The sequence below is a fragment of the Bos indicus genome, chromosome 19 (genome assembly GCF_029378745.1).
Source record: "Bos indicus isolate NIAB-ARS_2022 breed Sahiwal x Tharparkar chromosome 19, NIAB-ARS_B.indTharparkar_mat_pri_1.0, whole genome shotgun sequence".
NCBI lineage: Eukaryota > Metazoa > Chordata > Mammalia > Artiodactyla > Bovidae > Bos > Bos indicus.
Window position 1 is genome coordinate 64,170,483 of NC_091778.1, and position 16,593 is coordinate 64,187,075.

General features: G+C 56.7%; 1 protein-coding gene across 2 annotated transcripts in view; it reads left to right on the plus strand.

The window, feature by feature from the left end:
• The window catches only part of PRKCA (protein kinase C alpha), a 303,137-nt gene extending 288,864 nt beyond the window's left edge, over positions 1 to 14,273 (plus strand). Inside the window, exons 17-18 of one of the 2 annotated variants that reach the window (XM_019980528.2) lie at positions 5,444 to 5,491; positions 8,070 to 14,273. In XM_019980528.2, coding sequence (XP_019836087.2) covers positions 5,444 to 5,491; positions 8,070 to 8,234 — 213 coding nt within the window. In that variant the 3' untranslated portion in view covers positions 8,235 to 14,273. The remainder of the gene's footprint in view (positions 1 to 5,443; positions 5,492 to 8,069) is intronic. The other variant, XM_070774239.1, reaches the window with a different exon arrangement.
• The last annotated feature ends 2,320 nt before the right edge of the window (positions 14,274 to 16,593 follow it).

Sequence of the window (16,593 nt, forward strand, 5' to 3'; positions counted from 1 at the left end):
CAAAACTCTATTAGTCTTTGCCCTGCTTCATTCCGTATTCCAAGGCCAAATTTGCCTGTTACTCCAGGTGTTTCTTGACTTCCTACTTTTGCATTCCAGTCCCCTATAATGAAAAGGACATCTTTTTGGGGTGTTAGTTCTAAAAGGTCTTGTAGGTCTTCATAGAACCGTTCAACTTCAGCTTCTTCAGCGTTCCTGGTTGGGGCATAGACTTGGATTACTGTGATATTGAATGGTTTGCCTTGGAAACAAACAGAGATCATTCTGTCATTTTTGAGATTGCATCCAAGTACTGCATTTCGGACTCTTTTGTTGACCATGATGGGTACTCCATTTCTTCTGAGGGATTCCTACCCGCAGTCTTAGATATAAATGTCATCTGAGTTAAATTCACCCATTCCAGTCCATTTGAGTTCGCTGATTCCTAGAATGTCGACATTCACTCTTGCCATCTCTTGTTTGACCACTTCCAATTTGCCTTGATTCATGGACCTGACATTCCAGGTTCCTAGGCAATATTGCTCTTTACAGCATCGGACCTTGCTTCTATCACCAGTCACATCCACAGCTGGGTATTCTTTTTGCTTTGACTCCATGCCTTCATTCTTTCTGGAGTTATTTCTCCACTGATCTCCAGTAGCATGTTGGGCACCTACTGACCTGGGGAGTTCCTCTTTCAGTATCCTATCATTTTGCCTTTTCATACTGTTCATGGGGTTCTCAAGGCAAGAATACTGAAGTGGTTTGCCATTCCCTTCTCCAGTGGGCATGATCAGGGTGTGTTTATTTCTTTATTCCTGGAGCCTTGCTGCTGCCCGGCTGGCGTTTAACCAAGCCTGGGTTACAGTACTAATAAGGGGGGTGGATCAGCTGCCCACGATTGTGAAGAAACAGCCCCGAGCTCACGACAGAAGCAGGAATCATGGAGCAGAGCCCCAAACCTGCAGGGGCCGGGGGAGGGGCGGAGCCTGGGTGGGGGAGGAGCCGGCCGAGGGAGGGGCCTGCTGGTGGGAGCGCCAGGTGCGGGGAGCCGGCATGTGTGGACGCAGAAGAGGACCAGGCTGGAGAAGATGCAGAAGGGCGGAAGGCAGAATCACGTGCGGGCTGGATCAGGAGGAGCAGGACAGTGGACTTTCTGTCCCAAAGCCGAAGAGCGTCAGCGGCGAGGGGCCCGGTCGGGAAGTCCGGTCCGGACAGTCATCCCTACAGCAGGCGCCTGTGGGCAGCAGGGCAAGGCCTTGCCTCAGGAGATGGGCCCTCCCGCACCGGGAACAGCCCCAGGAGCGCCGATCCCACCCGCAGAAAGCCCGGTAGGCCCCGGTGCTGTCGAGGCTGCCGGATGTGTGGCCTCAGAGGGGACACGGCGGCCCTGACGTTACCCTGCAGTGTGGTTCCCCAGCCTTCTCGGTGGAAAACGTGGTTCCCTCGTCCAGAGCCAACGACAGGGTCAGAGGCATTTATAGTTAAAACGCAGAGCTGAGACTTCTGTGGGCGGTGTTGTGATTTCAGAGAGAGCTGCAGGAGCACCACCCTGGCTTTTGCTGCTGACAAAATACCAGGCAAATTTATTTTTGCCAGCAGCTCTTCCTTTCCCTGTGCAGTGAGCCCAACTCTGAGAACAGCTGTGCTCCAAGCAGCGTTTAAAGCCCTGGCTGCCTCGCCTGTCAGTCTTGGTGAAGTCTGCTCATCGCTTTCATAGCAAGCGCTGCAGAGCTGACTTCCCTGAGATTTATTGGATTAAGGGCTAATAGCACTTGCCCCTCTGTGAAATCATGGTCTTGGTTACTGTAAATACCAGCAGAAAGACTTCAGGTGCCTGCAGTTATCTGCAGGGCGCAGCTGGAGATCAAGTTTGTGCACGTAAGCTTGGGAGGCTCATCTTTGTTTTATTTTTAACCTTTTTCTGGACCCTCCAGTGAAAAGCTTATTCCAGGACCACTGGCGTCCTTCGGAGTTGAGGTGCTCTATCCCTGGGCTGCCACGGAGCCCATCTGGAGGGAGCGGGGTCTCCAGGTGTCCTCCCGGTGCGTGTCTTCCACCTCCACCTCCAGGTGCGCGTCTTCCTTCCTCCCAAAGCTACATCCCTGAAGCTGCACCCACGTGCCTGGAAGATGTGGAATCCCACGGCCCGGCGCACCTCGCGATGGCCCTGGGCCCCCAGGAGGCTGCAACAGAACTCGCCCTCTCAGCAGCATAAAGGGCAGCCTCTGCAGTACAGCATGGCCTGGGCTCTGTCCCGGGTCTCACGTGAACGAGGGCAGGGAGGAGAGTGGCCACGGCCATTTCCCCCAGGGTGGGGCAAGTCTGGAGGCTCAGGGGTGCACCTGCTCCCGCAGCCCCCAAGGTGGGAGACCCCATGTGATGGCGGAGAGGCTGTTCCTGGAGACAGGCTGTCCCTCGTGTACTGGTTTATCTGGAAAAACCAAAGCAGAAGCAAAACCAGACACTGTGCTGCCATGCTGTCTCCTGGAGACAAGGCAGCCACGTAGCTTCCTTTATGGAAAAAAAGTACAAAACAAGCTGGTTTCAGTTTTCTCTTAAAGGAAATACAACAAAGCAAGAACCTCAGCTTTGCCTGATGATCTGAAAGACAAAGCGGAGTCATCAAAAGAGGCTGCGTCCCAAAGATCTCATGTAAGAAGGTCCCTTTTTTGAGTTTAAAGAAGACGCTGCCCCTGAAAGGACTCGTGCCCGATTAGTAATGAGAAATGAGAGGGTCTGGGCTGCATCCCAGTGACATCCATAAACAACGAGGTATCAGGAGAGGACGGTGCAGCCGCCTGCCTGGCCAGCACCCGGAGAACTCCCTGGAGGAGGAAAGCACTTTCTGTTTGTTTTTCCTGAAAAGATGAAAGGCCCGAGTCCTCATCCCTGCAGCCGCCCTCAGGAGCACATGTGAGCCTGAGACTCTCCAGTGTCATTTGCATCTTGTAGGCTTTTATCTTGATTTATTGTTCATGGTTGGATGGCTTTACCAACTCAACGGACCTGAGTTTGAGCAAGCTCCAGGAGATGGTGACGGACAGGGAAGCCTGGTTTGCCGCGGTCCATGGGGTCACAAAGAACCAAGACTAGACTGAATGATTGAACAACAATTATTCATGCGACTAAAAGGCCCGAGAACAGCGTTCATGTTTCTGTTCAGCCTACCTACAAGAAATAACAGTTGATGTGAATATCCCAATCAGAGAGTTAACTGGTGCTTCTCTTCTTGAATCCTACCCGCCAGCACCAAGGAGCAGAACAGTTAATTCACGGGTCAGCCAGGAGCACCCACTGCACTGGAACGGTGACTAGAAATGAGTCCACGAAGTGAACGCTGAGAGATGCACCCAGGATTGACGGGGGAGCACAGAACTTTAGGAACAGGGCTGCCTGTGTCAGGTGGCCTTTCTTGAGAAATTACTGTTATTATTTTATCTAAAGGAGACGGAAAACAGAAAAGAACTTTCATCTGGACGGTGATAAGACATACAGTCAGATTCGCCTCAAAGTCCTTTATCTCACAGGGTCCTCAGTTTGTTTAGGTAGTCTGATGATGGTTTTACTATCCAAGTTAGTGCAGTGTTCTAGTGTTTTTTATTTATTTTGAAATAATCATAACTTGAGACTTACAGAAGAGCTGCAGAGATTGCTGAATCCCCTTTCCCTGGACCCCCTAAGTGTTAACCTCCCACCACTGCCCCGTGTCTTCCTTCCTCTGCATCTCCGTGATGGCAGGGAGCTGAGGATACACACACATGTATTTTCTGAGTCACCTGAGAGAAAGCCACAGGCTCACACCAACATTATTCCATGTGTATTTCCTAGAACTAAGGGCTTCTCAGACTTCACTGGTGGCACAGACGATAAGAATCTGCCTGCAATGGAGAAGACCCAAGTTCAATTCCTGGGTGGGGAAGATCCCCTGGAGGAGGGCATGGAAACCCACTCCACTGTTCTTGCCTGGAGAATCCCATGGACAGAGGAGCTTGGTGTCCATGGGGGTTGCAAAGAGTCGGACATGGCTGAGTGACTACACTTTCACTTTCAAGGGCATCTCACAGTGCTGTAGTCTTCTGCCCTAAGAAGGTGTTTACACGGAGCAGCAGCTGCCCTCCAGGGAGGAGGAGGACTGGAGAGGCTGAATCAGTCTCAGTGCCAAGCGGGCCTGCACCGCGTCTCATCTGCCCTCCCCGGTGGCAGGCGGTTCCTTCTCACAGCCTTGCCGTGGAACCAGCTGCAATGATGCTAATTAAAATCAAGATGCTCAAGGCTCTGAGAGCCGCGCCGACAGCGCGGGGACGCAGCCAGCCTTGGGGGACTGGAATCTGCCATAGGTGATGTGCTGATGTTGATTTAAGCCTGGAACGTGGCCACGACGGCATCTTCTTGGTTAATTGGAGGCAAGAAGTCTTCCTATTCTTTGGTAATTGTGCTCCCAAATGCTGTTCTGCTCAAAAGAGAAATGTGAAGAAGTGAGACTTTTAAAATAATTATCGATATGAATAAGCAGCTCTTTTGCAAGGCCCAGGGAGCTGTGGGGCAGGGTGGGGAGGTAGAGGCAATGGGGAAAGTGCAGACCTGTGGTCACTGGCCGTGGTCTGGAGGAAGGTCCCCCACCACGCTACTTAGGACAACAGCCCTCCTTGGAGAAGCAGCCTCGAGTGCCGTGAAGTTGGCTGTTAGTGTGAAGAAAGACCAGGAGGCATGTGCGTTTTTATGCCAGAGAATACAGGCCGCGATAATTTGCAACCTCTGCCCTCAGATACGCAGGCCCTCGTGCTGCAGGAACCCGCCCCTTCAGTGTGCCTGTTTATGGGCAGAGTGTTCAAGTGTTAGTCGCTCAGTCGTGTCCAGTTCTTTGCAACCTCATGGACCGTAGCCTGCCAGGCTCCTCTGTCCATGGGATGCTCCAGGCAAGAATACTGGCGTGGGTTGCCATTTCCTTCTCCAGGGGATCTTCCTGACCCAGGGACTGAACCCACGTCTCCTGCATTGCAGGCAGATTCTTCACCGTCTGAGCCACCAGGGAAGCCCCATTTATGGGCAAAGTCACCCATAAATCAGCCACCTCCTGACCAGGAGTGGCCTTCCCTAAGAGGCTCTGCAGGCAGGGAGAGGAGTTATGTTTAATTTTGTCAGAGACTCAGGGCCCATCTCCAGGGAACGTTGGCAGGAGGTGAAAGAGGCCCCAGTCCACTTTTTTGAATTATCATTAAAATACAACCTCTGTGTGTGGAAAGAGGCAGTCAAGCCACAGGGAAGGATGTAAGACCACCCTCCGCACGGACCACGCCTGCTGCTCACTCGCTTCTGTAAGCTTCCGGAAGGCTGCGTGCGTGCGTGAACCTTCGCACGGAGGTCCCCCTCAGGGGTGCCCCACGTGGCTCGAGTGACCCTGTGGCTCCTCTGCACGGGCACTGACTCTTCCAAACCCTCCTCTGTCCATTCTCCCCTCCAGACTTTCTGCACCAAAACGCACTGGCTTCAGTGGGCGTCCAGGCCTTCGGTGAGCACCTCTTGGAACCTTGGGTGATGGCGATGAACAAACTAACCGCACTGCCTAATCCTGGCGTGTGCTCCCGCTTGCCTGGGCCGTGCACGAGCCTCCGCCCTCCACGTGCTGGTCTGAGGAAGCGCAGATGCCCCGGCATCCCAGCCCCTCGCCAGACGGTTCTCTGGTGTGGACGGGACCTCCCGGGAGGCGCCCGCTCGTTTCTTCCACCGGTTCCTTAACTAAACGGAGAGTCAGGGAGCTGAGCCCCACTGCGGGCGACGTGCCCCCCGCCGCCTCTGCTGGGACCACCGTGCAGGTTGGCTCCCCAGACCAGGGCATGGGATGCAGGCACAGCCGCCCCTGAGACGACACTGCCATGTCTGGTCCTCGGCAGACGGTCCCCGCCCGCAGGGAGTGTCCTCCCCTCGCTGCGCTGTCCACCTTTCCTCCAGCTTCGTTCCACACCCTTCCCGCTGTGCTGAGTTTGGTTTGGTGTTCTGCTCTGTAACTCAGCGTTTTGGAGCTACTCACACTCACCCTAACCCCATGCTGGCGCCCGTGGGTCTGATCTCTCTGTCACCAGGACACTCAGGTGTGAAGGGCAGGCTTGAGGCCAGCGTGTGTGCTGTGTGCTGTCGCTGGCCCCTCGCAGGCCGGGGTCCCAGCTGAGTGTCCGAGGAGCAGGCGCCGGCTCTTCCCCGCAGCCCTGTACACAGATGCAGAGGCTCTGAGCTCTGTGGGGCTCCAGGAGGGGAGTGCACGTCCCAGGCCCCCGCGACCCCCTCCCGACGTTGTCGCACTCCTGCCAGCCTGACCTCCCCAATTCATTTCACTCTTCAATGATTTTACCAAATGGACAGGAGCGTCCAGAGAACCAGGAGGGCAGTTCGATCCAGAGCGGGGATTGGGGTGGGAGACACAGGAATGTCCAGTGAACTAGGCGGGCAGTGCTCCATCCAGAGTGGGGCAGGAGGTAGATTATTAATAGTTCATTCACCCCTCACGAGTTAGCCGCGTGCCTGGTCCCCGCCGGATGCCCGCGTCCGTGGGGCCCGTCTTGGCTCTGCGTCAGACCTGATCGTTGGCTCAGGGTCCCCCAGCTGCTCCTCTGACCTCATGGCAGCCATGGGAGGCGGGTGTTTGCTCCCCATCTTCTCCGGGGTGTGTGTGTGCTGCCCGAAGCCACTGCCGGGCGCTTCAGCCCCGAACCCCCACCTTCCTGGGGTGTCAGACGCACTGCTGTGGACGCAGAGGCAGTCTGGGCTCGGGCCTGCCCAGGGGGCTGTCCAGCACACACGCTAGTCTGGGGCCACCTCCTGACCACTGCACCCGCACCACATCTCTGTCCCGACCAGTCGTGGGGGCCCCAGCGTGTCCGGAGGTTGGTTGCTGTTCGTTGGTTTTCCTGATGAATCAAGTGTGGCCCCTGATTGAGTCTCAGGAAGAAAATTCCTGTCCTTTCTTCCTTGAAGAGCCTGGACTCTGAATGGTCTGGTGTGGGCCCTGCATGTGGGAGTGGGTGTCTGCTGGCCTTCACTCTGAAGGCGCTCTGTGCTCCCTGGGAACGTGGAGCGTGGGGTGGCCCCACGTCTCAGCTGTGCCCTGTGAGGGGTGCGGGAGCTCCGCGGACTCAGGACCACTTCGTGCCACCCTGGGGTCCCTGCTGGGGTAGGAGGAGATAGTCACTCACGTCACCAGGGCATCCCCAGCACTCTGCCTCAGAGTTGCCCTGAGATCCGGGACCCAAGTGTGAGCAGGACACCCCGGCCTCTGACTTGGGGGTCAGGCTCCCAAGCAGCGCTGCCTACGCTGCTGTGTTTCCCAGACCCCAACCCCAGGAGGGCAGCTCTACCCGCAGCCCCGGCGCACGAAGTGCCTGCTGGGCCCCAGGGCGGGGGGGGCGGTGTCCAGGGCAGATAGATACTCTGCCTCCAGGGACACTGGCATGCACGCCCTCGGGCCAGAACCACAGACAGTGAGCTCCATGGCTGCCTGTCTGCTGGTTGGCAGAAGTACCCCCATCCCCTGAGCCCGGGAAGGAAGAGGCCAGTCTTGCCTCCATGCTGATCCCGTCCTGGCTGAAGATGAATTTAGGGGCTGAGGTTTTCAGAAGCTCCTCGCTGGAAGACAAGAATAACACAACTTACAAATACACCTGCAAAGACCCAAACGTGGGACAGGCCCCCAGCCTCTCAGGTCAGGGGCGGCTGTGCGCATTCCCCCACGTCCCGGCCTGCCAGCTGGCAGAGTCACCCGTGGCCCTGAGCTGCGGTGTCTGTCCTCGTGGCTCTGAAGGGCGGGGCGGAGTGTGGGCGGAACACAGGAGACCGGGGCCGTTAGCGCGGCCGGGCCGGCTCCCCGGCACGCGTTCCCCCGCCTGGCTTCCGGTTGCGGGCTGTTGGCCGATTCACCCGCGAGTGACCTCGTGAGCGATCGCTGTGCTGGCTCCGGCTCTCCAGCCGCTCGGCCGCAAACCCTCCAGGGCTCGTCACGCCTGAGCGGCCTGAGACCCCGGCCCGCCCCGCGGAGAGCTGCCCCCGGGGTCGGTGGCCGAACCCCTACCGACCTCTCCTTCCTCTTCTCTCCACAGTGCGGCAAAGGAGCAGAGAACTTTGACAAGTTCTTCACGCGAGGGCAGCCTGTCTTGACGCCGCCCGACCAGCTGGTCATCGCTAACATCGACCAGTCTGATTTTGAAGGCTTCTCCTACGTCAACCCCCAGTTCGTGCACCCCATCCTGCAGAGCGCGGTATGAGACGCCTCGCGGAAGCCTCGTCGCGCCCCCGCCCCCGCCCCCGCCCCCGCCGTGGGAAGCGACCCCCACCCTAGGGTTTGCCGGCCTCGGCCCTCCCTGTTCCAGGTGGAGGCCTGAAAACTGTAGGGTGGTTGTCCCCGCGTGCTCGGCTGCGTCATCTCAGCGGAAGATGACGTCACGTCGGCATCTGCTTGATGTAGAGGTGACATCTGGCGGGGGATTGACCCTTTCTGGAAAGCAAACAGACTCTGGCCCCATTTTTTTTTTGGGGGGGGGGTACTGTTTGATGTGTTTCCCAAAACCTCTGTTGATTTTCACCATCCAGATTTCCCGATCAGAGATGTTCAAATGAACCCACACAGTCTAGGGGGCCGGAAACACGTCCATCCACCACGTCTTCGGAATAAAAGAATGGGGGTCCCAGAGTGCGAGCGAGGCAGGACTCGGGGGTTGGGGGGTCTTCAGAAAACCTGCCGCTTGTGTCCTCTGCCTCCATGGACACTGTCCCCAGAACCCGAGAGGCTGGGAGAAGTCTAGTCCAGTTTGCAAGCTCACTGCTCCCAGGCGCTGACGGTTGTACCCGCTCATGGTTCTCCTACTGCGGTCACTGGTTTAGAAAAAGAGGAAGAGAACCCTAGATGGGCGTTGGGGGTGTTTGTCGTCTTGTACCTGACTTGGTTGATAACTCTTTTGCTACTTGCGTTTCTTTTTAAGAGGCCAAATCTTCTAAGGAATCCGCTAAATGAGCACAAGAAATCAGATCAAGGACAGACCAGTGTGTGTGTGTGTGTGTGTGTGTGTGTGTGTGTGAGACGTTCATAATCTCCGGGAGATGACTCTGGTCCAGGGTGCCATCAGCCATCATGCCACTACTCACAGTGTTGTTAGCCAACCCCGCCCACACACTGCCGTTTCACTGCCTGCTGCCTGGGGCGTGGAAGCGTGCACCCCAGCCCTTTTGTACTTATTTATTGAACCGGTTGCGGTGTCCACGAGAGTACGATGTACAGTCAGCTCACCCAGTGTGGCTCCAGCCGCAGCCCCAGGACCCAGTCCCCCCGTCCCCGTCCGCTGAGATGAACAGCAGTACAGTTTCGGTCCCCTGGTGTGTCATGTCGAGTGACACGCCTGGCGCTGCAGAGTCAGGAAACCTGGATGCATATCAGCTCAGAGAGGCTTTATTGCTGGAAGGATTTTAATATGTTTTGCAAATGCATCATGCAATGAACTTTGCATGTTTATAATAAACCTTAATAACAAGTGAATCTATATTATTGATATAATCGTATCAAGTATAAAGAGAGTATTATGATAATTTTATAAGACACAACTGTGCTATATTTGTGAAGGCTCTTGTTTCTAACTTGCTTCTATGATTAAGTTCTAGCTTCCTTTCCCTTGCAGAGCTTCCTCTTCCGCACCCCCGCTCTGTGTGTGTCCTGCCTTGGCACTAGAGCGGCTTTATTAATTTTTTATTGCAGTAGATCTAATTTTGAAAGTGAATGGCTACTTTACATGATCAATAAGGCATATATATGTATAAATACTTAATTCTACCTGCAAACAGAAGTTTTAGTTTTGTCTGGGAGATAATGTTGAGGTGAGACCCCCCCCGCCCTTGGCCTCCGAGCAGCATCTGTGCCCTGGTCCTGCGTCACTCTCCCTCCTGGGGCTGCGGGGACCTGCCGGCTCCAGGGGGCCCAGGCCACGGGTGCCGCTGTGGCGTCGTCACGGTCCCAGGCCAGGCTTGTTTCGTCTGATCCATTCTCTCCTGCAGCCTTGCTGCTGCTAGTGACGCGGGAAGCCCTTCCCAACGTGGGTGCGTGGACGCCCTGGGAGCGTGCCAGCCCTGGCACAACCTGCCATCCACTCCGTACCTGCAGACAGTGAGGCCAGGCCTGAGCGGTCCGCGGATGCTCTCGAGAGGCCGGGCACTCTCTCCGGGCCTCGGGGGGAGCATATCTGTGAGACAGCGTCACAGCAAGGGCCTGGCGGGAGCCGGCCGCCAACAGCAGGAAGAGCGTTTCGAAGGACGTGGTCGTCAGTCCTCACGGGGGTGCTCTGTTCTCCGTTGTTCCCCAAAGTGTCTCCCAGTGACGTGTCTTCTCATTTTTACGTTCTGGCTCTTTCCTGATTCTCAGCTGGCACACCACCCCTGAGGGGCCTTAAGAGACGAGAGGCCTCGCCCATCCTGGGAACTTGTGATTGGAGGAGGCGGTGGGTAGGAAAGAGGTTAGACCAGATTAGACCAGCAAAGAGGAGCTTCTTCAGCCACCGTTGCTGGACTGTGGGCCCCCGTGGGGCGTCTGTGCAGGTCTGGCCCATCCTCCCCCACACCTCATTTGGTCTGATGGAAAGGGACCCAGGTATAGAGAGAACCCAAGAAACAGAGCCAGTCACCCTGCCCTGGAGTGGAGCGACCCCAGGACGGGTCCCTAGGCAGGTGCCCGGCGAGGGGAGGGCAGTCCAGGACGGCGGCTCTGACCGACTGAGAGCTCCCCAGCAAGTGCTGAGCCGGGGAAGCCGCTCTGTTCTCCCGCGGCCGACATGCTTCCAAGTTGTCCCTCTTTCTCCGGAACCTTGCTCCGCATCCCAGCTGGCTTCCATCCTTTCTGAACGTGCGGAAACCCCCGTGTGGGGCCAGCCCTGCGGGAGCGGCTATGGCCTTGAGGACAGACTTGGGGGAAACCGGGGAAGATCGGGGTCAGCGGAGGGTCACCGTGGTGGGGCGTGTCAGTGCGTGGCTGTGCCCTGAATTTAGATCAAAGCTGATGCTTTTTAAGAAACTGAGTATCCCACGATAGTTCTGTTGAAAGTACACGACATGTAGGTGACGGTTAGCAGAGTGGATTGAACCAACGTTCTGTGGATTCACCCCCTTCATGGGGGTCTGGTAAAATAAAGCCCAGGGAGGAGCTGCCAAGGGTTGGAATAAGGAGGAGGCCTCAAGGAGTCAGGCCCCTCAGCAACCCTGGAAGGACCGGGCAGTATCCCTGGGGCCTGTGGGCCCAGCAGCAGCAGGACCTGGGGGAGTCCAGACCCTGTGGCTCCAGAGGCCGTTCAGAATGTTGTGTCCCTTTCCTGCCGGAGGCGGCCGCTGGGGTGGGATGGTCCTTCGAGGCTGCGGGCCCACGGGGAGGGGGTGGCCCCTCCTCTTGGCGTCTTGTTTAAACCCACAGGGGCCTGGTTTGAGGAAGCACCTGGAGTGCGCTGCCCGCAGAGGTTCCCAGGAGGTCCGCACGGACCAGGAGGTCGCAGGGAGCCCCGGGTCCGGGTGATGGCTCTTGCGACGTCTGCTTGTCCGCCCCCATGACTGAGCTCACCGTGCCGCAGGGTCATTGCCAGCTGTGTCCTCAGAGGGAGGTGTGTTAGGCTTTCTTATCAGGAATTTGGGAGAAAATCAGAGGGTGAAGAGGTCTTTGGAAACCCGGGCTGAAAAAAAAAAAAAAAGAAACCCGGGCTGAGAAGATCGGATGGAAGACCGCGAGGACCCAGGTTGATGTGCACTGCAGATAAGCACGGTCTGCGGCGGGGCACGGGGACACAGGGGACGGGCCCCGAGGGCCCCTGCTGCGCTCTGGGCCAGGAGAGGTCGTGGGAGGGGGCCGAGGGGTCCAGGCAAGGGTGGGCTTGGGCGCAGAAGGACTGACGGACGCCCGCAGCGGGAGGAAGCCAGGAAGGGGGAAGAGCCCCTGGGAGGGCATAGCTGTTCCTGGAGGCTTGAGAGCGCGTTTGCTGCTCCTGCCCCGAGAGTGTCCAAGCCCCTCGCCCCGTGAAGGGGCTCCCAGCTCTGGGTGGGGCCCGAGTGTCCTGCAGGTGGGCCGACACCCGCTTTCCCCGGTGGCTTCCTGCAGCCCAGGGTGGGGGTGGGCAGACAGGCCAAAATCGCTGGACTCCGCAGGCGCCCTCCACGCCCAGGGCACCGAGCGGAAGTCTGAGTGTGTTGCTGGGGGTGTTTTCTCAGAGCTGCAGGAAGGCAGAGTGGGGGCCGTCCGGTTTTAAAGCCCCAGAAAGGAAGCATCCCGTGTCGGGCACCTTCTCACTGCCGTCTGGTGCAGTCACCTCTTCTCGTCCACCGCCTCCTGCTTCTCGAAGCCCCACAGGGGCAGCCACGTCTGTTCCCCCCCGAACAGACGCCCGAAACATCCTCATGGCCCTGGCACCGGGCAGGGAACCGGAGATGACGCTTGGGATCCGGGGAGCAGGGGAGAACGGGTCCCCTGGCTGGTAGTCACCACGCTGGAATCTAACAGGGAGTGTTGGGAGCTGTCTTTTAAAACCTTTTCCTTGAGTTACTTGGGTTTACTTTATGAAATAGAGTGACTGTCGGCATTCCTACCGTTTCCCGTTTGGGCAGAGGCAGCCATCCAACAGCGCTGTGTCTGCTGTTAGAAAAGTCACCTGCGTCACACGTGGGGGAAGGCAGCCATAGAGAAACGGCGCAGCCACGATTCTGTTAATCCTGTAATGTCGGGGCCCTCAGGAGGGTTCAAAGCTGAGATTAGGACCCCAGTGCCTCTGATCTGTGTGATCAGCTGATAGTTAATAATTGTGTGTGTCCAACTCAGTCATCAAACAGCCTTATGATAACCCACACTATGGCCCACAGGCTCCGAAGACTTTGAAACCTTATGGAAAAGACTAATTTGTTCATTCCAGCAGAACATCTGAATATACTGAGCTATTTGTACTTTTTTATAGAGAACTTTAATAAATCAATTCTTCCTTTAAAATGAGTTTTTAAAATAAAACTCATTTTATTTTAAAAAGAGTTCATAAGATTTCACAAGATCCCAATGATTCCAATGATTTCATGAGATCCCAATCACTAGGAGCCTGTAGGACTCAGCTGGGGTGGGCCATCTGGAGCGCCCCGACCTGCACTCCGCTGCAGGGTTGTCTCCCGCCAGTGGGGTGTGGTGGCCCCCTCACAGTGACTGGAAGTCCAGATGGGACGTGTTGGAAGAATGACGTCCTTGATGTTTTAATAGACAGTGGGGACCACTGTCTAAAGTCTGGAAACTCTGGACCACCAGAAAGAAGCTTTCTGTTCTCTGTACAGATGTAGCTCCAGGATTGGGTGGGGGGAGGGTCCCTGGGGCCCCTTTTCTTGCTCCTCAAGGCTCTGCAGCCACCTTTTGGCCTGGGAGGGGGTGTTTCCTCCGCTCTGTCTCCCGTCCCTAGGGTCCCCAGGTCTCAGTTATTTGGGAAAAGTTCAGTGATGCAGGGTAAGAACGTGTGCAGTTCTTGGGGTCTCCCCGAGAAGGCAGCTCAGAACTTCTCCAACGTCCAGAGAAAAGCGGCAAACGTGCCCATCAGTGTCACCTCTCGTGTGAGCAGACAGGACCCCTGTTTGTCAGAAAAATCCCTGTTTGTCAGAAAAACCCATTTGTCAGAAAACAGTATCAAGTCTACTTTCTAAGAGCATTTTTCTAAAATAAGACAAAAGGCAGCATCGCGTTTTCTGATTAAACAACCGTGTCCTTGTCTCCTCAGCTTCACTCCAGGAGGTTTTACTCCTGTGACTGTTGGTAGACTTTTGTTGATACTCTCCCTGGAAAAATGTGATTCTTTTCTTGAGGGGACTATTCAAAATCATCCATGAAGGCTGTGATTCTTCTGAGTCTAAAAATTCACCTCGTATCTCCTCTATTAGAGTCTTTCAGAATATCTTTTATAGATGATCAGAAACGTTTCAAATCATTGCTTTTGCTCTCTTGTGGGGGGAGGGTTGAAGGACACACCAGGTTTAAATCGTTAATTGAAAACCATCCTGTGTCAATCAGACCCCACATCTGTGTGGAGGAGGCAGGGTTGGCGGGTGCGGTTTCCCTTCTGTGTGAGCACCTACCTACTGATGACGGGTGAAGGCTGTTCAGCTGTCCGGTCACGTTTGGTTTATCGTGGCCGAGACGGGTGTGCAAACTGCTGCGTTGCTCTAACACTGTCCCCTCTGATCTCCGTTTGCATGATATGCTCTGTTAGATACATTAACTGTAGTTTGGAAGCCCATGTGTTCGAATAAAGACAATGACCATCCCTTCGTGTCCTCGGTCTCGTGTGCATCCTCGGCGGTGGAGCAGACACTTTTCCTCGTGGTCACAGGGCGACCCCAAGGCCAGACTGCAGGCGCCCCCAAGGCCAGATCGCAGGCACCCCTGAGGCCAGACCACAGGTGCCCAAAGGCCAGACCTTGGGGCGACCCCAAGGCCAGAGCACGTGGGCAGGTCGTCTGGCCCCGCGGAGGCCGTGGGGAAGCCTGAGCCCCGGGAGGGCCGCACTCGGTTCACCATCATTAACCTCAAGACGGAGGCTCCGCTGCCCTGGAAGCCGTCCCCCCGCCCCCCCCCACCCGGTGCCCAAGACCTACAACCTCCCTGACGCAGGTCGGCCTCTGGCGGGCCGGCACTCACCACCTGTCAGCTCGGCAGGTCATCCAGCTTGAGGGGCGCCTGTGGTCCCCGCCCCCCACTCCTGCCCCTCCTGGTCGTGGGCAGCTTTCCGTGCCACCTGCAGCCTGCGTCCAGCCCTGTCTGCCTGCGTCCAGCTGGTCAGCGAGTCCCGCTGGGCTTGCCGCGACTCCCCACGGGGGTGACTGTCCCCAGTGTGCCTTGGCAATGTCTTGAGACAGTTCCGGTCGTCGTGTCTGGAGACAAGTGCACGGGCGTCCAGTAGGCAGGGGCCAAAGACGAGAGACTGTCAACATCCTGCAACCGCAGGGCGCCCACAGCGAGGCTGCCAATGCTGAGATCCTTGCTCTGGGAGAGCCCTCAGGCTGGCCGCTGGGACCCACGTCCACGGGTCTCCCTGCCTGGGCCCCTGAGGCCGCCCTCGACACCCCCACGGCCCTCTGCCGGAACCCGGCGTGACCTTGTCTGAGCAGGTCCCTTCCCTGTGTAAAGCCCTCCAGTGGCTCCCCATGACCCTTAAACAAACCAAACATCCCCACTGCCCACCAGCCTCACCCCGCCTGGCTTGTGACACCAGGTTCCACAGGTAGGCGGCGGGCTCCGATGGTGCCGACTCGATTATTCACTCGTGTGTGTGTCTGTCTGTGTGCACGTGTGTGCCCTTTCCCATCAGAATGCAAGCTCTACCAGAAAACCAAGCATGTCCACCATTCCCTGCTGGGCCCCAGCACCTAGAAGAGTGCTGGGCACACGGCAGCAGCTCCTGTCTGTGGGATGAATGAATGAGGGAATGGGTCCCAAGACTGCCCGGAGCCCGGCTGGTCGTGACCCGAAGCGTCACAGCGTCACGGCCACGCTCCCGAGGTGTCTGCAGGCGGATGGTGGCGACACCAGGAATGCACACAGGAATGAGTTCAGCGTCGGCTCCGAGCCGTTCACGAGCCTCTGCTGCGGGAACCCCAGCTGTCCATCTCGCCGTCAGCCCAGCACCGGGGGCGATGGCTGCCGCGGTGACACCTGAGTAACGGCTGACACCCTGGGGTTCGCTCCTCTGGCCTGTCGTGTGCTCTGGGGTAAAATCGTGCTGCAGCTGAACCGCTGACGCCGAGGAGCCCCTGGCGCGGGAGGGTGGGGCTGGGCTTGAGAGGCGTGTGCAAGCCGCGCTGCGGCTCTGAGAAGGCAGGAAGGACCCCTGTCTCCTCCAGACGCTTTTTATAAAAAGCTAATTCAATAAGTAACATTGCAGGAAGACCCATTCTAGGCAGGAGAGGGCAGTGTATGATATGGTTCTAAAGAACAGAAGAGTTAGTGTGGGCTCAGTAGACACGGGGGAGAAGGCAAAAGATAAGGAAGGGTACGGCGCAGATGATACACCCGCACACAGGCACACGCACGCACACGGCACCGAGAGCATGCCAGGCACCATCCTGGTTTCTTCAAGTGCATTTTTAAAGCCCACGGTGACTCCCTGAGGTGGGTCCTATTTGCTGGGCCCATTTTACAGAAGAGGAAAGTAAAGTCCAAGAGGGTAACTAACAATCCCCAGGGGAGCAACACCAGACAAGCTGAGCCAACTGGAAGAGCACAGATGTGAGCCAGGCTAGGGGGACTTCTTGGAGGAAGGGGCGGGAGGCTGTGGTCTGATGGAGAAAAGGATGGATGGGAGGGGTCAAAACCACATGGAAATCATTAAACAGGGAGGAGGGGAAGGGCTGACTCTGATCCAGCTCTTGCTCTGGAGGAATTGCCATGTGACCACCCCCTTCAGTCCTCAGGACACCTCCCAGAATATAGCTGGGGTTCCCGTCTCACAGACCAGAAGCTGAGGCCCAGCTTAATTAACTGCTTCCAGTCACACACTTCCTGAGCAGCACAGTGAGGTGTCTCTGACCTTCCTGACCTTGCAAGCTCAGGAGGCCAAAGAGACAGCCTGGCTGGGGTTGTGGGAC